Source organism: Anastrepha obliqua, chromosome 3 (assembly GCF_027943255.1).
Source record: "Anastrepha obliqua isolate idAnaObli1 chromosome 3, idAnaObli1_1.0, whole genome shotgun sequence".
NCBI lineage: Eukaryota > Metazoa > Arthropoda > Insecta > Diptera > Tephritidae > Anastrepha > Anastrepha obliqua.
In genome coordinates this window covers 126,939,589-126,961,566 of record NC_072894.1, presented here as the reverse complement: position 1 = coordinate 126,961,566, position 21,978 = coordinate 126,939,589, and the positions used below count along the sequence as shown (strand labels likewise).

Genomic DNA, 21,978 nt, shown 5'->3' with positions numbered 1-21,978 from the left:
TCGTCCATGAAAGGAAACAAAATACGCTGGAGAGATTTCATCTGCAGCATCGTAAAGGGGAAGAATATGGTAAAGCTAATTCACTATCTTGGCGACCTTTTGCTATAGCGCGTACGCATTGCCCCAAGGTCGAGGGATCCGAGCGGATAGTTGACATCGGATCAATGCAGCTCCAACCCGATGATGAGTGGGAACCAAGTGAGATAAGAAGCCCATTGAATGCTGCTAGCCTGAAAAAGATCATGGAAGGGAAAAACGTTGGATAGAGATTATATAATTAAACTGAAATAGCGAAGGAATGTCCTGAGGCTAAGGCATATTTGGCGAGGTGGAATAGTCTCAAAATTAATTATGGAGCTCTGCGTCGCGTACTTGAGAGTGAAGATGGAAATCATTCCCGTAATCTATTCATAGTTCCTTAAATCAGAATTACATCTCTATTTGAGGAATTCCAAAATGGTCCAGGCGAACGGTCATCTTGGTATCACTAAAACGCTGAAGAATATTAAGCAGTGGCGGTTAAATTGCCGAGAATCAGTGGCCGAATGGATTCGAAATTGCGTGTGGTGTAAGGCAGCGAAAGGTCCAAGGGAAAGCAGTCGTGGAAGATTACAACAACACCACGCGGGTTCACCATTTGAGCGAGTGGTTATGGATGTGGTGGGTCCGCTTCCAACTAGTGACTCTGGCAACAAATATGTGCTTGTTGTTATGGACTACTTTAGTAAATGGCCAGAGGTATACGCTCTACCAAACCACGAGGCCAAAACCATTGCTGAGGGTTTTGTGCAAAACCGGGTGACTCGGTTTGGAGTACCTATTGATTTGTATTGAGATAAAGGAAGAAACTTCGAGTCCACAGTGTTTAAAGAGATGTGTTGCTTGATGGTGATTATGAAAATGCGTACATTATCGGATGGAATGATCCAACGATTTTACCTCACTCTGGAGGAGCACTAACGTAAGGTATTTGGAAAGCGCCAAATAAATTGGTATAATGAAGTCACATCGATTCGGTCCTAATTGCTCGGTTGGTAAAGAAACAGGAGTTTATGTAATTGTTAATTATTAAAATTCTTTTACGTTACCGGAACTACCTGGACTTATATCCGACCAAGGACTGTCACTCCAGCAGTATTCCCCGTAAATGTATAGGAAATGATTTTGCTGCTACACGAACTACATCAATTCCACTTTTTTTTAGAGAAATACAAAAGGTTAGACTAAGAGAATTACTTTTATATGAAAAAGGAGAGTAGGCGACAGCAATGGAAACAACCAAAACAAGAAATTATACGCGCGCAGACACTTTTTCTTGCCACGGCGTCTTCCGCACAAAAATACAAAAAACTGCATTTGGACCTTTTTAGTTCATATCTAAGATATTACAATATTGCCAAGCCATTCACTGAATATAATTTATCCTCCTTTAGTTTGTTTTGAATTGTTAAAAGGAACTGACGTCAGACAGAGCCCATGAATAAAAAGGCAAAAGGAAGGCGAATTACTTGTGCGTGAAGACAAAGAGTAGGCGAAAGCAATGGAAACAACCAAGGTGGATTTATTATAGGTGACAGCATTCACCCAGCTGAATTTTTCGCCGTAGGTATGGCTTACGTCAAAATGATATGCTTTGTTTGTATGTATTGGTATGTTTACATTCGTATGTTTACATTTGCGATTGTACGTTGACGTGATGCTTGGACCAAACGCAACAACAAATACATGTAGGGTTTTACTTATATGTGGTTGCTGTCACCTATAATAAATTCGCCTTGGAAACAACCAAACACCAGAAATTATGCGCACACACACATACTTTCTTGCCACGGCGTCTTTCGCATAAAAACGCAAGCAAACTGCATTTGGAAGCTTTATATTAATTTGTGCTTTCACAATTTAACAAACGTCACTTTGTTTGCATTAGTTTGTTTAGTTTTAATCTCACAAGTCAAAATATTATTATTCACTGAATTTTCACAATCATATAACTTTTCCTAATTTTGTTGGCTTTGTTCGTTTGTTTTGTATTGCGAAGGGAGCTGACGTCAGACTTGTCAAAATCGCGAAAAATAAAGTAACTATTTTTTAAAGGCGACACCTTAGATACTCGATGTAAGTCAAACGAATTGATAAGCGAGTAATAACCGCGAATATTTAGTAGAAACTTGGATAATTATTTGTGATTATTATTGGCCAATCATCAAAACTTATAAAATAAATAAATTATTAAATGTGAAAAAATAAAGTAGATCTTGCGGCAGAGCTTTTGGTTTTTTGAAGAAGTCACTTTGGAACGTATTTACACTTTGTGTAATCCGAATTTGTATGACTTCGGATTTCAATTTACAAAATGTGTGTCAGATTTGCTGTATGATAAAAATTAAGAGTTTCCCATTTATGTTCGTTGCAGCAAAGTGTTCGTGGTGAATATAGCGTTCGTCATGCGAATACACCCATACAAAAGTTTAGCCAGAACGGATTCCACATGTTAATTTGGTCGGAACTGTTTTGCTTTAACGTATAGTATGCTGAACTATTTCTGTTCCGTACGTATAGTGAATACTGCACAGTATTGATTGCAATATGTGCGTTTGATCGAATCCACTATTCGTTAACATATTTTTACAATTGCTCGTACGAATTTTTTGTTAAAGTGAGTTTACTACAGCATTAAAGGATTGGCATATTTCTGAAAAATGGAGTTAAATAAAAAGCTATTGGAGCAAGGATGGTAAGTTTCTAAATAATTTTTTGGATATTACGCTGGTAATTAATCACGCATTTTACGTTATATGTAGGCACTTAACTGATGACGGTCTTCAGAAAGTTATTGCTACTGCTTCCAATACGGGTGGTCCTGAAGTCAATGATGTGCGAAAAATTATATCAACCATTATGGACGTAAGTGCTTGTAAATTTTTTGAACAATAAAAACTTAATATTTGGTAAATTAGATGGACTTCCGTGATATTGCGGGTGGAGCTCTTCCCATTAAAAGGGACGATAATATTCCTGGGCGAATCGTATTACAATTACAGAAGACACGTAATATCTCGGCCCCAAAGAGTAACGAGGACTCAAAAGCTGCACCACGATTTTTACAGTTAGAATTAAGTGATGGGCTAACCACGATACAAGCATTGGAATTAGAAAATATTTCAGCGCTGAGCATGAACTTGCCTCCTGGAACAAAAATTTATTTTCGAGCAGAGAGAATCCAGTTGATGCAAGGTTTTTTAATATTGCGGTCGTCTGAGATCCAAGTTTTGGGCGGACGTGTTGAACCAATGATTGAAAAGTGGGAATTGGCTCGCACCATGCAAAAATACGCACGTAGTGGACGTCGAATGAGCGGAGCCTCGGGACCACCTCCATGGATACCGTTTGGAAAAAAGGTTGAAACATCACTTTCAAAAGAGCTTAACTTTAAAAGCTTAAAAGCGGGATTATCTGAGGGGAAAGAGTCCAAGGAGAACGAGGAGTTTAATGCCATGCGTAGCGAGGCTATAGCAGAAGCTAGTAAAGCGGGTGCTAAAAAGGTATTTATTATTTATATTACACATAAGTAGTGAATAGCGAAGTGAAGTATGGCTGATTTCCTAAACGTCGCTTTGCAATTTATCTGTGCGTTGCTTTGCATTATAAAATTCGGTGATGAAAAACTTGCGCTTGTAATGCGTATCGATAACTTAATGCATGCATTTAAGAACTTCAAAGGATTAGGCATCATAGATTTCTTGTTTAGAAACATTTGACTTTGTATCATATTTGAGCAGCGCAGGTAGTCAGCTTATATATGAATATATCATCAGCATATGATCTTGAGAGACTTGCCCTGCAATACGACTTTTCGCCATTTTTGGCATTCAAGTGCTGCCTTCCCAGTTTCTGACTCCCATTGCTAGCAAGTTCTCTGCTACTTTGTCCATCCACCGTAGTCTGGGTGTTCGTTGTCGCCAACGTCTCTAGTAATTTCATCTGCACATGTCTTGCCATTTGATCTTTTGGGACTTTACAATTCTACTAAATTCCTATTTTTTATTAGATTATTAATCTCGTAATTGGTTATTCTTCTCCACTCGACTTTTGCTTTTACTGTTCCATGTATCTTTTTTTAATTTTTCTCTAGTCTCTTCAGTTCCTACTCTTCATTGGTTATTGTTGTTGTAGCAGAATAAATAGTTCCTTTACATGTATAGGGAATGGTGCTGGAGTGACAGTCCTTGGCGGGATATAAATCCGGGTCGTTCCAGTAACGTAGAACCGACTGCAGCATTCCCCTTATGTAAGTATGGAAAATGTTTATGCTGATACAACAAAAACAACAACATGGAACCTAACTGGATGCTTAACAGTTCGTTAAAGTTATCGATTATACACTAGGACCGACGTATGCAACTATCCGCCACAAAGAAGATTCATCCGTGAATATTACTTTGCCCAATTCGATACTGAATTTGACATAGCCCATGCAAGTAATTTCTTCTTTTTTTAACTTCTGCATACCGTTGCGGCTGCTGTAGCCGGATGGAATGGTGTGTGACTACCATTCGGAGAACGTAGGTTCGAATCTCCCTGTATTACCATAATGGAAAAAGTGTTTTCTACGAAAAGGAGGTGGAGCCCAACTAAACACCCACAAAGGGTGTAAGTGCCTCGTTGGTTTGCCGTTGCCTGCCGTGGGGCGATCGATATTAGAAAAATTTTTTTCTTCATTTGGGTGTTTCACGGAGATAATATATAAGTATGAATAGGAATAGGAACCTATTACGAGTTGCATGAAGACAGCTGAAGATCTGCGCCTGAATTGGTTGGTGGTTGGACTCCGATGACGGCATTCTGGGCAGGAGAGCATGAAGCTGGTAAGGACTCCCGATTAATACCGTTTATGGCCTGTCCAAATATGCGACGTAAGAGGGCTTGGTTTTTGCAAGACGACCATAGGTAGGTGGGTAGGTTAAAATGGTTGCGCAAGGAATGGGCCCACTTGAACGAAGGAATCAAATTCATCATTTGTGATACCATTGCAAAATGGATTACGAACGGTGATTGAGTTACGGTTGTGTTAACCGCTTTATGCTAATGATTGTTTTCTATAGGTAGCACATACAACATTGCGTTAAGCGCTAGAGTAGGAGTAGTTCGAAACGCCCACTGATTCCTATGAGTGCAGACCTTTGAACTCTCCAGCTTCTTCACCCATGTTATCTTGTCTAGGGAGGTCCACCAGACAATGACTCCATACAACAAAATTGGCTTTATAATGGTATTATAGGCGAGGTAATGTAGGTAATCTAGGCGAGAGGTCCCATCTTTTGCCAATAGTGCCTGCCTGTTTAGCAACTTCGCTAAAAGATGATGGCAGACCCCCACCAATCATGGACCTCTTTTCGAGGGAAACATCCTCCTGGGAGCGTTGCCTTTTTACCCCCAAATTCGGTTGTGGGGCGCTCGGATGCAAGGGGTAATCACCGTTCAGGTTTTCAAAAAGGCCGTCAAGCTCGTAGATCATTTAGCGCTACCCAAGGCGCATCGGGCGGAGTTGATCTGCTCTACACGCTGCAGGACGACCCAGCTCCGCCCATTTATAAATTTTTGGTGGCGTTTTGTCCGAAACCCCAATCCATATTGTAGCAAAATCAGAAACTTCTCGAACCCACTAGCCATCGCGGGAAACCAAGAGAATGGGATACTAAAACAAAAACATGAATTCGTTTTGACAAGACAAAAAAGGAGGGACAGAAGTCGCCAAAATACACGCGCCACAAGAATAGTTATGTTGCGTTCTTCTCTTTCCGTCAGTTTTTTTGGACGCCCAGAACGAGGCTTAGACTCCAAACAATTCGTTTGCTTGAAGTTGTTTATCCCTCTTTGGACCGAGGAGTATTGCCTCCCAACAATTTTCGCGATTTCCCGATAGCTCTAACTATTTTGCCACAAACTTACAATGATTTTCCTTTCACCAATATCTATTTCTTTTCGCCTTTGTTCCATAGTAACAAAAAATGTATTTCTAATATAAATTTTTCCCTCTTTAGATTTGTTCTTAACCGCGTCAACTACATGAACGATTTAAAATTAAATTTAACGTAATTGCCATGCAAATAATCGTCACTATTCGAAATGAACGCACACTTTTTCTGCTCAGCCTATTTAAGTAATTGTACTACAATCCCGTTATCTGAACACGACGCAGCTCAAACTCCAAAAAATTTTGTTCATACCCTCTACGAATAATTTTCTTTGAAATAAGTGAAAAGAAATAACTGAGAGTTTTAAGATAAACACGTTCAATTATTTTAATACTTTATAACAGTGGGTGAACGCAGACTTTTTCTACCATGTGTATATTCACTTTAGCTCGATATGACCACCTTTTGCTTTGACTATAGCTTTCAAACGGCCAAAAAATGAGTTGCGTGCTGCACGAATGTGATCTTGAGGTATTTTGGCCCATTCTCGTATAATGGCTTTTTTCAGCGCATCCATACTTACATATTTTTTAGTCCTCACCTTACTCTCCAAAATGGATCAGATTTAATATTCCATCGGATTTGCGTCTGGCGAATTCGAAAGCCATTGTGTGGACGAAATGAAGTGTGGAATATGATTTTTTAACCATTCTTGGTTCACACGAGCTTTATGAGACGGTGCTGAGTCCCGAATCTTGGAACGTCCATGGTGAAGTTGGTAACACTTCATATCGTTCACCCTGTATATCTTGATTATCTCCTTTTTCGAGTTTGCCCTGTGCCTTCTGTGTTATCGATAATTATTATTACGACTTTAAGGATGAACGTCAAAAACTAAATAAAATGGACGCCGGAAAAGAAAAGATATTTGTAGACATAATTATAATACAATTTTTGTGAGACATTAATAATTTTGAAAATTAAGAAAAAAGTTTTGCCTAATAGCGGTCGCCCTTGGCAGGCAATGGCAAAACTCCGAGTGTATTTCTGTCATGAAAAAGCCCCTCATAAAAATATCTGCCGTTCGGAGTCGGCTTGAAACTGTAGGTCCCTCCATTTGTGGAACAACATCAAGACGCACACCACAAATAGGAGGAGGAGCTCGGTCAAACACCCAAAAAGGGTGTACGTGCCAATTATATACTATATATGTATATATAATATCAAAACTCGCATGCGTATTGCTGCCAGAATTTTTGCAACCCAGTAGACGTCGTTTACGGATTTCCTCCAACTGTCCATTACTAGCAGCAAATTGCGCAATTAAATTAACTATTGTTTCTCTTAGACTTTCTTTCATGTAAATATACTAGCTTTAACCCGCGGCCCCGCTCGCGTAGGAGTAGTTTTGAGGGATTTAGGATATGTATATAAAAGAATTACAAACAATAATTTCATAGAAAATAATTTTTTATTAATAACCATAATATTACAATACCCGGCATCCGTTGCTATGCCTCGTTGAATAAAGTCAAAACAACCAATCAGAAAAATATCAAGCAAACTTTTTTTTTATTAATCAAACCGTTTTTGAACTTTACATTTGGGTCATAGTTGAACAGCTTATGCGGATTATGAAGTCTAGAGGATGCTACAAACCTAGCCTATAACCTTCATTGAGTGAAAATATGAATGTATAAAAATTTTTACGTCATTTGGTCTTGTCGTTTTGTAGTGATGCGCGGACAACGTACAGATATTCACCTTTATAGTATAGATATTTGTACAATTGGCGCTTATGCCCTTTTTGGGTGTTTGGTCGAGCTTCTCATTCTATTTCTGGCGTGCGTCTTGATGTTGCTCCACAAATGGTCCTACTGTTTTAAGCCGATATTTTTTATGAGGACCTTTTTCATGGCAGAAATACACTCGGAGGTGTGCCATTGTCTGTCGAGGGTCGACCGCTATTAGAAAAAAATTTTTCGTCATGTTGATGTTTCACGGAGGTTCAAACCTACGTTCTCCGAATAGTAGTCACGCACCAACCCATTCGGCTACTTCGGTTGGCTTTCCTTCATATCCAATAAAGCTATTTAAAAAAGCAAGCAAGTTTTGTTCAAACTCGGTGGAATTAATGTGAGGCATTTTATTTGGATAAACACGCAATATTTTCCTAATAATTGGTGTCAGAAGTGGGACTGTTGAATGAAATCCCATAAATCAGAATCCTAAAAATTAAAATGCCAAAGTTGAACAAATTTAAGACTCAGTAACTTAAGAAAGATAATTTACAATACGCAAAATCTTGGAAAAGACCCACGAAAGGAGAATCGACACACACCATCTTTTCGTCGATTTCAAAGCTGCATTCGACTGTACGAAAAGGAGTTGTCTGTATGCAGCGATGTCTGAATTTGGTATCCCCACAAAACTAATACGGCTTTGCAAGATGACGTTGCTCAACACCAGCAGCGTCGTCAGAACTGGGAAGGACCTCTCCGAGCCGTTTGATATCAAACGAGGTTTCAGCAGGGTGACTCGCTGTCGTGTGACTTCTTTAACCTGTTGTTGGAGAGCATCGTACGAGCCGCGGAATTTAATCGCTCAGGCACAATATTTTATAAGAGCAGTCACAAATATCGTCGCCATTATCTTCGGAAATGTCATCGCTGATATGACAAATCTCAGCACAGATGTGAGAAATGTCAGCAGAGGTGTCGTTAAAGATAAATTCAGAGAGGAAAAGCAGGATACACGAATATCCAGGTCAGAAGCAGAAAAGACACATCTAACGTCGCAACTGAGATCGAACAGAGATCGAATGTGTACTGCAATTGGCATATGCAAAGGAAACAGCGGATTTCGTGGAAAAATTAAGTGTGAAACATTCATAAGGGATATAAGAGATGCGGACTCGAAACGGGGAGTATACTCAACACCGGGCGAGATATTGTATTTTGCTCTCACACAGGAAACAGCAGCTCTCTTGAGCAAGCCATTGCACAAAGTTCAACGGGTTGAAAGTAGTCCATTCCTCAACTTACACGGCCCAGAAGCTCGGCTTTAAAGTGTTGCATATGTCTGGCACGCAATTGCAATATCCTCCCAGCCAACTGAAGACGAATTCAGACGAAGACTGACAGTGGTGCTTCCGATACACAGCAGCTGCTAATCTAAAACGAACTAGCTCTAAGGGGTGAGAACTGGTTCCCATAGCTGAATGCCCCACAGTCTCTGCTTCCCAAATTGGAAGGAAAAACAACGATTTGACGGTAAGGAGTCCTGTAAATAGTAAATTTAATGGACTCTAGGTGCAACGAACTCGATCATCCGGTCAGACTTGGTAAACGGTGTACATAAATGTCGGGCTGTAAAAAAGTGAAGAATTCCAGAAAGAAGAACTCCCGACTTTATAAGGAGTTGGTTGCATGAAGTAAGAAATCAAAAGGAGACGAAAGCTAAGAGATTACTGCAGAAATACGGCTACATATTTAACGGTGGTTGTGGAAAGTTTCGAAGAACTGCCATGAAAAGCCAATTCGTTAAGTATGGAAGCTAAAGTTACTAGCGGGAGACCATCTACAACTGAAATGGCGATAGAAAGTCCTTAGGCCAAGTCATATTGGTTGCAATGGAATAGCCTTAAAATTATTGATAGGGTTCCTAAATGCAGAGTTACATCCATGTTAGAGGAATTCCAAAATGGGCCAGGCGGGGGTTATTTGGGTATCACTGAAGAATATTTAGCAGCGAGCTTACGGGGTAAATTGCAGAGAATCAATTGCCGAATAGATTCGAAATTGCGAACGGTGTATGGTAGCGAAAGGTCCAAAGGAGAGGAGTCGTGGAAGATACACAACAATACCACGCGGGTTCACCATTTGAGCGAGAGTGGCCTTGGATGTGGTGGGTCCGCTTCCAGCAAGTGGCTCTGGCAACACATATTTGTTATGTGGACTACTCGTTATTATAGACTATTTTAGTAAGTGACCAGAAGTGTACGCTCTACCAAACCACGAGGCCAAAACCATTGCTGAGGTTTCTTTAAAGAACTGGGTGACTCAGTTTAGAGTACCTTTTGAATTGTATTGAGATAAAGGAAGAAACTTCGAGTCCACAGTATTTAAAGAGATGTGTTGCTTGATGGTGATTATGAAAATATGTACAACACCCTTGCACCCGTTATCGAATGGAATGGTCGAACGATTTAACCTCACTCTGGAGTAGCACTTACGAAAGATAGTTGGAAAGTACCAACGAAATTGGGTCAAACACATCCAAATGTTCCTATTGACATATCGATCAGCTTTATATGAAACTAATGGCCAATCGCTTACAAGGACCATCTTTGGAAGCGATTTAAGGCTTTCGGATGATTGAGCGTTCGGAAGAGGTGCCGCTTCTAAAGGGTCAAAGGAGCAAAGGAAACACTACAGGATGGTATGGATGAATTACACAACCATGTAAGGCAACATACCCGGCTAATGAGTAACAAGATGAAGCATTGATTTGACCGTACTCCAAAGAATTCAGCGAAGGTAATTTGGTACTTCCTTATAATCCGCAAAGAAAGAAAGGGATTTCTTCAAAATCGCATTGCAGGAATTGCATTACATAAGTGTGGTAAAAGTGCAAGTGAGATTTACGAATTGCTATAAAAATTTAATATTTCGAGAATGTTTGTTTACCGCACCATCAATCTTTTTCCCAAACGTCTGAAGTGACAGACAGAAAAAGAAGTATGATAGTTTGAACCAGTGCAGCCATAAAAGCCGTTCGAGAAAGAATTCGCAGGAATGCTCTTAAGAGGGCAATAAATTTAGTAATTTAAAATCCTCGTTCTCACTAAATCGAGTTTTATAGAACATTGTATATGGTTTGGTTTTCAAAACCCTTATTCAACATATCTTCAACCAATTTACTTCACCATTGATATTTTTTCGCCTTCTTAGAATTGCATCTTCTAAAGGTTTTGTAGAAACAAAATCAGCTTTATATTTTCGCCATTGTTTTATGATAGTATAATAGTCCTTCGGGACATACAATAAGTCTTTTTTTCTTATAGTACTCTTGATAGTTCCAAAATCGGCATCATTTGGTAGGTAAGAGTGCCCAGAATATAAAAACTTATGGTCGATAATTTCTACGTCATCATTGGGGGACTGAACAACTTTAAGCCACATTGAAGCCAATTTCAAATTTCTATTTTGTCCAGTACACATATCCCTGTAGGCTATTACATGCTTTTGCGTGGTTACATTTTCTAAATGCTTTAAGCAACAAGAAGCAATTTCTTGGGCACCCCTGGATGCAATTGTTTCGTTCCATGCGTACGTACATATTGACCTCATTATCATGAAAATTATGGAATCCTGCATTTAAAACATACATATTACATTTATAATATGCAATGGACACCGGCAATTTTGGGTAGGGTAATGCCTTCTGCAAGTCAAAAGAAAAAGCGAAATATTTATTTGGATTTTGTGATGTCAAAATCTTATCGTCTTGCATACTTTTTCTTACTAATTCCACGTTATTTAAAAAAAAACTCCTCATATATACTGCATTTTTTAAAGAGCAGCCATTTTTCGTCACTCATACACGTTATTATGCTTAATAATATTGTAATGGTAATGAAGCAAGCGATTGTGTCTTATTTTTCGCGAGAAATTTAGAGCTTTACAATGTCATGATGTATTTTACGCAAACTCTATGTAACATATTATATATAAGTAATGTGAAATATATTTCTTAAGGCCTTCACTTCGCATATTTATCTATATATGCTTATTTAATTTATGCCTATTTAAATATTCCTAGGTCTTTGGCGGAGGGGGGCAACAAATGCTGGATCATAATGTTAAGAAGATACTCGAAAAAGGTTTCAGTGAAGAAGAAGCTAAGCAGGCCTTGCGTGCTACCAATAATAACCTGGAACGAGCACTATTCAATCTCAAACGTCGGGGCGAGATTAAACGAACAGATGACTTCGGGAGCGCAAAAAATTCACAAGTTAGCACTTTTAATTCTGCAAAAACTAGTCGAGGAGGGCCCACGCGTGAAATAGGTTTGGGAAAACGTGGTGGATCGATAGTAAAAGAAGAAACAATAGCAGCGAAACCAGCCGGGAATGTTTCACTTTTCGATTTTTTGACTGATAAGCTACCAGTCGATGCAGGATCGAATACACCTATCATGACTACAACTCATACTACAGCTTTGTCTAATATTCCATGCAATCCTGTAAAACCTAGTAAATTGGAAAAAAATAAGAAAGAAGCCCCGAAATCCACACATTCTGATAATAAAAATGCAGAAACCAATGCTGATTCTAATAGCAGTGTTATGCGTCCAAGGTTTGAAAACAATATGTCTAGCAGTTTCGCTGCTAATCATTCAATTGGGCCACCAAATTTTCGTCAAAGAAGTGATCGTGGTAGTACTGTCAGTCGTGGTGGCCTCGGTAACAACGAACGTGGCAGAAGTACATCAAATTTTAATCCTTTCAAAGATACTGGTAATGAACGTATTAATAGCGCTTCGCGCTTGCCTGGAAGCCAATCAACAAACAATAATCAAAACCAAAGTCGTAATAACCGCGGGTCGTATGAACGGGGGAAAGTTTCGAATCCGATAAGCAGAGATTTACAACAAAGTGGAGCCAGTGGTGGAAGCAAGCGAGGAAATGAAAAACAACAACAAAAAAGCCATGGGGGCGAAGAACGTAGCTCCGGTCCGAATGAAAGCAGGAATCGCTTTACCAGCAAACATGACAGTAGTAGTCGTCACCAAAACAATAACGCTGACACTCAAAACTTGAATAATTCAAACTCAATGAATAATTTAATTGAAGCTACTTCGAAAATGAAAGTTTCCGACTCAGAACGTAGTGATCATCATTTAACGGGAACTAGTTCAAGTGGAGAAGGTCGCCCAAATTCACATAATTATCAAAATACCTCTCAAAATTTTGGCGCCAGTCAGCTACCTAATCAAATTCAAGGTTCTACGCAATTTCCAAACGGTTATGCTTACGATACAAGTAAAATTATTGGATTTCAAAATAAAGAAACGAATGAATTCGCCATGACTTTGTTGAAGAGTCAGGGCTTAGGTTCTTCGGAATCAACGGTATCTACTCAACAGCAGCAACAACTATTGTCTGATAAAGCAAATAACCGGACCTCACAGCCAAGTCTACAAATTTCCAATGATAATTATATATCACCTGTTTCGCCGCATCTACAAACACCGTCTCAACTATGTGGATACGCCGCGCCCACAAGTGACTATTCTGTACCTACTCCAACAACAGTATCCACTGTAGCACCGATTCCGAGTCATTTTGGAATGGTTCCCGGTGATGGCTGGCATTGGAAAGTCGGAGATCTTTGTTTTGCAAAATACTGGGACGATGGTCGTGTAAGTCCATATTGTTATATAAGTATGAATATTTGCACATATGTAGGTATTTTTGGCACCAATCATATAAATGTATAAGTAAATATGGTATGTACGTTCCCACGACAGTCTGTTCAACGTAACGAGAATGACCCGGATTTATATCCTGCCAAAGACTGTCACTGTACCTGCATTCCCCATGACGTCATTTATTCTGCTGCAATAACAACAACCATGCTACATATGTTTGATACCTACTTTATACTAATTTCAATTTTTTTTTATTTTTACATCGATATCAGCTCAATAAATATCAAACAATCAATTTACTATCTTAGACGATCTACAGCTCATTTCAAAACCACTTCAAAGGCGAAATCTTTCGTATAAGCCAATATATAAAAACAAGTATTACCACGACTTTCAGCATGAGCGTCGAATGTGACAAAGGCTTTTTGGCTGTTCAAAAATGAACGACTATCTCCCCAAACTTTCTCTCTTTTTCACTGCAAGGAATATTCAACTTGTTCCCATTAAATCCACGGCGACCCTATTCACCACCTGGACGAAGGAGGTCAACGTACAACTGGAGGTCAAAGTCGATGACACGGCAATACCGACTACCAATAACCTCAAGTTACTGGGCGTTACCTTTGATAGTTTGCTCTCCATCTTGGAGTATACAACCGCAATTGCCACTAAGGTCCAAACACGTAGCAAGGCCCTCAAATTGCTAGCCGGTAACACTTAGGTCAAAACAAAGAAATATTGCTGACGACATTTAAAGCAACTAGCCGGTCGTTTCTGACACGCGTAAGAATAAGCTCCAAACCTGCCTTGGGATGCCTTCTAATGCCCCCTTTACAACGCTGCTACTTTGCTCCGAATTAAGGAGCATAATAGAATTCTCAGCAAGCAATTCCTGCTGGGATATTACCGCAATAAATACCACTGCAGACACTTGCTGGAGGCTGATCCACCTCCTAAGCTCGACGATAACCGGTGACTTCACCGTTCCTGGCAGGGCTTGTTAAACTAATGTGACGACAACAACAACCACAAGTAATATTTTCCCACAGCTGCTTAAAATTTGTTTTGAAATGTTAAAAGAATGTTCTAGGGATTTAAAGAATATTCAGAATTTTATTTCTCGATTTTTAAAAAGCTGAATAATTTTAAGTCGGTAGCGTAGGTGGTGGTTAAATTGAAATTATTATACCGTTAGAGATTTGATTTAAAAAATATCAGAAAATAATTTAGCATATAATTCATTTCGCCAGTATGTCTTGTTGAGCGATTGAGTATTTTAAATACAACTATAAATATGTAGTATAAGTAGTATGTAATTTTCTATACATGTCTCACTTCTCTTTTATTTCTTTTCACATACAAACATAAATAAGATATACGTGTATGAATGTTTGTAGTAATGGACTTTTATTGTTCTTAAATTATAGTATTATGAAGCTGAGGTCACAGCAGTATCAGAGAAAACATGTGTGGTCTTTTACCTTGGGTATGGTAACCACGAGGAAGTTTTGAAATCTGATTGTCTGCCAATAACCGATGGCAATCACTGTCCTATAAATAACTACAATGCGGCTACTTCATATCAACAATCTCAACAAGGAAAATCACGTGCCATTACATCTGCTCATCCAGCTCAACAGATCCAAACAGGTGGAGCGTATCAGCGTGGAGGAGGTGGGTCGCAGCGTTTTCGTGGTGAAAGGCAAATGTATGTACCGCCGCATAAGCGCGACAATTGACAGGATGTGGCATTTCAGGTTGCAACAACAAAATTAACACTTACGCAATAACAACATTTGTATAAATTTAATTATGCCCATCATTGAAAATATTTAATCACAATATGCAATAATGTAGAATGTGCTCAGAAGAAATAATCGTGGTAGTGGTAATTTCACTGCGCTCTATGTTTAACAAACAATTTAACAGCCCACTGCAAAGTCACAACAATGTGATAATCTTGTACATAAACAAAATAGAAGGCAGTCAGTTCGAGAAATTAAGTATTATCCATCTCCTTACCTAAATGTAATAAAGTGTTTTGAAACTCTGGCTACTATTGAGTTGATTCCTTCATATATCGTAAATATACTTGTATTAAATCACATTTTTTGTTCAACAGTTTCCAAAAGAGTGATCATCCATTGCTGCTTTTAGTTTTTTGCCGATTTTTTTTGACGTAATAACGTCTTATAAATCGATGTAGTCGGTTGCACGCACCAAAAAATTCGTCGTTATCTTGCTTATGCGTCGTTACCTTGCTTGAACTGCAAGCAAAAGCGCTGAACGAAGGACAAAGAGGCACAATCGGCCCCTGCGTTCGGCAACGTTTGACATCTGGCTCTCTCCTACTTGAGTAAGCATATATATGTATGTATATGCGCATATGTATATAAATTCACATATTTGTATTTGCATATGCCTTCTTCCTGTGTGCATGGTAATGAACCATTTCTCTAAGAGGATTATTAATTTAATTTAGTTGAAGAATTTAAAATAAAACCAATTGTATCATCATCGTCCTTACCGAATTTATAATTAGTGACGACTAGTTGTTAAAAATACCTGTTGTTTTAATTTTTTTATTATTAATTTATTATTATATATGAAGGAAAAAATGTTTGGTAATATTTACCACATACCTTATAAGATATGTTGTATACTAATATATGTATATAAACATGCATACATACATATACTTTGATGAAATTTTGATAGACTAATATACATACATATGTACGCGCCAATTATATATACATATATATAATATACATATGTCCTATGCCAATATATATAAACATGCATATATACAATTTCGCGCAATTTTCAAACAAAAAGAACAAATCTCTATGTAAAGATGCATACAAATCACATGAACATATCAAATGTACGAATCTAAGCGAGAGCGCGGAACGAACGACAAAGAGGCACAATCGGTCCCCGCGTTCGGTAACGTTCGACTTCTGGCTATCTCCTACTTGAGTGAGCATATACATGTATGTATATGCGCATACACAGTATGTTCAATAAATAACGGAACTTTTTATTTAAATCATGGAACACGTAGAGCTATCTATTAAACTTTGATCATATTGAAAAGGTACAAGTGTCAGCTTTGAACCGCAGCCAACTTCATGTAAATCGTTTGACAGATAAAAAAGTTCCGCGCCTTTTATTGACAGTATGTTTCGTGCTTGTGTCATAAAAATATAATGGAGCAAAGAGCAAATATTACATTCTGTGTTAAACTTGGAAAAACATTTAGTGAGACGTACGAATTGATGCAAAAAGTTTATGGTGATGATTGTTTAGCTCGTTCAAATGAATATAATTGGTTTAAACGATTTAAAAATGGTCGTGAAGATTTGAATGATGATGAAAGACCTGGTCGTCCAGAAGCAAGTAATCGTGCTGAATTGGTGGAAAAAGTCCGCGAAATCGTTGCTGTTTACGGAAATTTCACTGTAAGATGGTTGGCTGAAGAATTAAATTCACCTCCTGGTACTATTTGTAAAATTTTAACTGGCGATTTGAGTAAAAGAAAGGTTTGTGCATGCTTTGTCCCACACCAATTAAATGAAGTTTAAAAAAATCGCTCGTGTAGAGCATTGTAAAGACATCATTTCAACAGCTGAAAACGATCCAGATTTTCTTGATTCGATCATAACTGGTGACGAAACATGATGCTTCAAATATGATCCTGAAACTAAGTGTCAATCTGCAGAATGAAAGACGAAAGGGGAGCCAGAAGCAAAGAAATTGCGTTTTCAGAAGTCAAGAATCAAAACAATGTTGATCACGTTCTACGATTCCAAGGCTATTGTACACAAGGAATTTGTTGCAGAAGGTCAAACTATTAATGGAGAATACTATTTACAAGTTTTACGTCGTTTGTGGTCAAGAATTGTTCGTGTAAGACCTGAATATCCATGCGCGAGCTATTTTAGCCGACTTTTCACACTGCATCCTCCGGCCGACATAACCAAGCGTCGTGCCATCAGACGGCTGCACAAACTGACAAACGATAGTGTCACTTATTTTCTCCAGTGATGAGGTTCTGGTGGCCATCAACAAATCGAAATCATCCAAAGCCATTGGCCCTGACGGACTAAACACACTGATGCTGAAGCACCTGGGACAATTGTGAGTAGGATTTCTCACAAGGGTCTTTAATTTGTCCCTGACCACTCTCATTATCCCTGACAAGTGGAAAGCAGGGATAGTGGTGCCACTACTAAAACCTGGGAAACCCGCCAACCAAGGGGAATCTTATCGTCCGATAACTCTCCTTTCCCCAGTAGTGAAGACACTTGAAGCGCTCCTACTCCCAATCTTCACGAAACACCTGGCCCCAGCTCCACATCAGCAGGGTTTCGGACGAGTGCGTAGCAACACCACAGCACTCACCGTCATAAACGCCCAGATAAATTTCGGGCTTAACCAAGACCGCCCTTGCGAGAGGACTGTCCTAGTAGCGTTGGACTTGAAGAAGGCTTTCGACACTGTCAGCCATTCCACGCTACTAGATGATATTTAGCAGTCGACACTCCCGCCAGGGCTGAAGAGGTGGTCCGCCAACTATCGGAGCGGTCGTCACTCGTCAGTGATTTTCGTGACCAAACATCTAAACAGAGGAAGATCAAGCACGGTGTTCCGCAGAATGGCGTCCTTTCACCCTTGCTGTTCAACTTCTATATCTCGAAACTTCCCCAACCACCAGAGGGAGTCTCCCTGGGGTCTTACGCTAACGACTGCATGATAATGGCGTCGGGCAATGGCATCGATGGCCTGTGCTCCAAAGTGAGCAACTACCTCACCGACCTTTCTCGCTTTTTTTTACTGCGACCAACTTCCCCCCCCTAAGTCCACGGCGACCCTCTTTACCATCTGGAGAAAGGAGGTCAAACTACCTCTCAAGGTAAAAGTCGATGACACACCAATTCCTGCGCACACCACCGCAATTGCCACTAAAGTCCAAAATCGCAACAAGGTCCTCAAATCGCTGGCCGGCAGCACTTGGGGCAGAGACAAAGAACTGTTGCTCTCGACATTTAAGGCAATTGGCCAACCGGTTCTAAACTATGCTGCGCCTGTCTAATGGCCTGGAACCAGTGATTCGCAGTGGATAAAGCTTAAGACATGTCAAAACACTGCCATTGGGACAGCGACGGGTGTCCCCCATTCAACACCTTCACAATGAGGCACAATTGCTCCCTGTAATGGAGCACAACAAACTGCTCAGAAACCAGTTCCTGTCAGGGTGCTACCGCAAGTTTCACACTTACAGACACCTGTTTGACCCAGAGCCGCCCCCAGACACGTCAGTAGACACCTACTAAACTACGCCGACGAGATCCAGGACAAAACTAACATACATCTACTGGACCAGACAGTGTTTAGACAGACCATAAACGACATTCACCACGAGACTGTTACCACCTTCTTAAGCTCCCGTCCGCCGAATGCCGTAATCGGACTCCAACCACCCGTGAGACCCGCGAGACTGGCATAATTAAGTGCTGGATGAAGAAGATTAAACTCCTACTTATCCAGAATTGACCCCGACATACCAAACATATGTCCGGCATGCGAAGGCACCCCATCCGACACTAACCACCTTTTCACAAGCCCTTTAAAACCTACTCATTTAACACCCCTCTCCCTCTGGACCCAACAGCATGTTTCCTGGGCCTACCTTTAGATGAGCCAGACGAAGATGACCGGTGATATACTCTACACTGACTAGGCTACTATTACTGCTACAACAACAACAAGAACAACAGCAGTAAGTAGGATAATGGGTTTAAAATGGGAAAGAGTGGTATTTTGGGATACTATTACGACCTTTAAAAAAAAAAGAAACTCCTAGATATCACGGATTTTGTAAAAACTTTTCAATTTCAGTAACAGCCAATTGGCTTTTTGTAGTTTAAGGGTGTAAAATATAGGGTTATTCAATAGGTGCGCTTCAACTTTTTTCCGATAGGGAGGGCGAACGACGCAATATTTTTTATTTTTCGCTTGTCATTTGTAAACTTCATAAGTATACATTTCATCATGGAACGCTACACACTTGAGCAACGATTGCAAATCGTGCAAATTTTTTATGAAAATAATCGTTCTGTTGCTGCTACTTTAAGAGCATTACGGTCATTTTACGGTCCATTTAACAAGCCGTTCCGTTTTGGGGTTGTGTGAAGTCATTGGTCTACAGTTACAAGCCGGCGACGATTTGTGAGCTCAGAGCCAATATTGAACGCGAAATTGCTGGAATTTCGGCCGATTTATGCAAAAGAGTGGTCGAAAATTGGGTTCAACGATTGGACTTCGTAAAACGTGCACGCGGTGGTCATGCAAAAGAAATCGAATTTCATACTTAAATGTATATGTTCAAACTCGATAATAAAAAAAAATTAGTTAAAAAAGTCAAACCGTTTGTGTTTTATTCAAAAAAGTTCAAAAGTTGAAGCGCTCTTACTGAAAAACCCTATAGAAACACCAGAAATGTGGTCGTTGAGTGTTTTCTTAGGCAATTTACTGTATACACTTGGACGACAGAATATACATATACATACATACTTTTTATTTCTTTATTATTATTTGGTATTTCCCAACTTTCACAAAGTGTAAACTGAGAAATTATTTTATAGGGATATATCAGCTGACATGAGCATCCCAGAAAATCTATTTTTCTCAAATTTCTGTATCAATAAATTGCGTATGCAGAAAAAAATGCACATCGGTGAGTTTTTGTGGCTTGGTGACTGATTGTTCTATTATGGAATTTCGAAATTTAAATATTACATTCTATTCACAGTTTGATGTGAAAATAGTTGTGTCATTAGAGTTATCCGCACCATTTTTGTTACTTTGGCGGTACGTTAGTTACAAGTTCGGTAAATGTGTTTTGCTGTGATATGCATACAAAATATGTCTTTTATTTGCGGTATACACGTTCCTCAATTTTCAAATATTCCGCCAAAAAATCTAAAATTAGATTCTACTCCTCCGTCCATTTCTTTTTTGCTGCTCTCGACTGTAATTTTGGTCGTTATAGCCACAGAGAAAATGTGAAACAAGTAAAGAATACGCACCGTTTTGCTAAGAAAAAAATGTACTAAACAATAAAGAATAAATGAGCTATTGAAGGTCAAAGGTCAATTTACGCATTTAAAAAACTGCAACATCTCAAAAACTACTGTTTACAAAACTAAGTACATACTATACACAAATTATTAAAATATCTTCTCCTGATGTATGACTCTTTGAGAAAATGTAGTTTTTATGCGTGTAAGTCTGCGTTCACCTTACAAATATTTTTGAGTTGATGAAAAACGCAATATAAAATTATAGTTGATAACAGATGTTATTTACTTATTTCTCCATTGCATTCTTAAGTTGCTAAAGCAAAGAAAGCGAGATTCTTCACTTAGTTTTTTAAATAACGATAAGAAATTGCAGGAACATATAAATACAGGAGCCAAAAAGTCTGCGTTTATTACGTTTCTTCTAATAATATCGTTATTTTATTGGGAACTTTTTTCGTTTTTTCTCACTTTTCATTCGTTATTATAATTGATCGGTTAGCGAACTCAATTTCAAATTTTATTTAAAAGTGGTAATAATTTGAAAACATGGAAACCAAAGGAAAATAAACCAGTGTATCGGAAAGAAAAATGATTATAAAATTGTGGATATATAAAAATAGTTTCTGAACTGTATATAAATAAAAAAAAAATACCAGTCTAACGGTTAGACGCGATAGAAGTGAAACCTTCCGTAAAACAAACTGAGAGAGAATGAGACGAAGGCAGCATTAGGAGCGAGATAATTATAGGTTCATTATAATATTGCTATAAAGTTCATATTTTATTCATCCTCAATGTTTTCAATTTCAACAAATGATATGAGTGGCTTATGATAGCTAAAATATGATACAAATGCTTTGGTTTCGATGTTGTCAACATATCTTTGAAATACCGTGTCAATTGTTGTTTTTTTCTGTCGATATTCACGACACTTTTCTGCATTATTTTTCGGCATAATTGCGGTAAACATTTAAAAATGAAAATATTTACGAATATAAAAATACGGACGCAATACAGCACACGCGGTTGCTATTATGAGCGTCGTAGCGCGTATATTACACAGACGTACTAACATACACACAAACATTCGTAGGACGCTTGGTTTGAATTTTTTATACATATGTATGTATGCTATACTATGGCCTAGCCTATGTACGTACATACATATTTGTGTTCTGAACTTCCAGCAAAACAATGCTTATTAATATAGACATATGCATCTATATACAACCGCACACACAGGCCACTCACTTTATTCCTGTAAATGCGTATGTCGTCCAAAGCTAAAATTCTATGCCTAGCGACTACAAGAACAAAATGCATTAATAGGCGCAGGCGTAGCGGCCATCATCCTAGTTGCCATAGCGCTGAACAGTCGCGGCGGCGCCGAACAGTTTCAACTATTGTACTGTGCAACAAAAACTCATCATCAAAAAATTGATTTATAAATTCGAGGTCATAGTTCTAAGAGCAAGTACTTTCATTCATAAAACGAGCCGCCCATATGCTAATTTTCTCGACAATTCGAAAATAGTCAATAT

General features: G+C 38.8%; 1 protein-coding gene across 1 annotated transcript; it reads left to right on the top strand.

Moving 5' to 3' along the window:
- The first annotated feature begins 2,346 nt into the window (after positions 1 to 2,346).
- LOC129241287 (tudor domain-containing protein 3) lies at positions 2,347 to 15,454 on the top strand. Its single transcript, XM_054877536.1, has 6 exons — positions 2,347 to 2,549; positions 2,658 to 2,734; positions 2,802 to 2,904; positions 2,958 to 3,542; positions 11,739 to 13,340; positions 14,777 to 15,454. The coding sequence occupies exons 2-6, from the start codon at positions 2,700 to 2,702 to the stop codon at positions 15,086 to 15,088; spliced, it is 2,637 nt and encodes an 878-aa protein (XP_054733511.1). The 5' UTR covers positions 2,347 to 2,549; positions 2,658 to 2,699; the 3' UTR covers positions 15,089 to 15,454.
- The last annotated feature ends 6,524 nt before the right edge of the window (positions 15,455 to 21,978 follow it).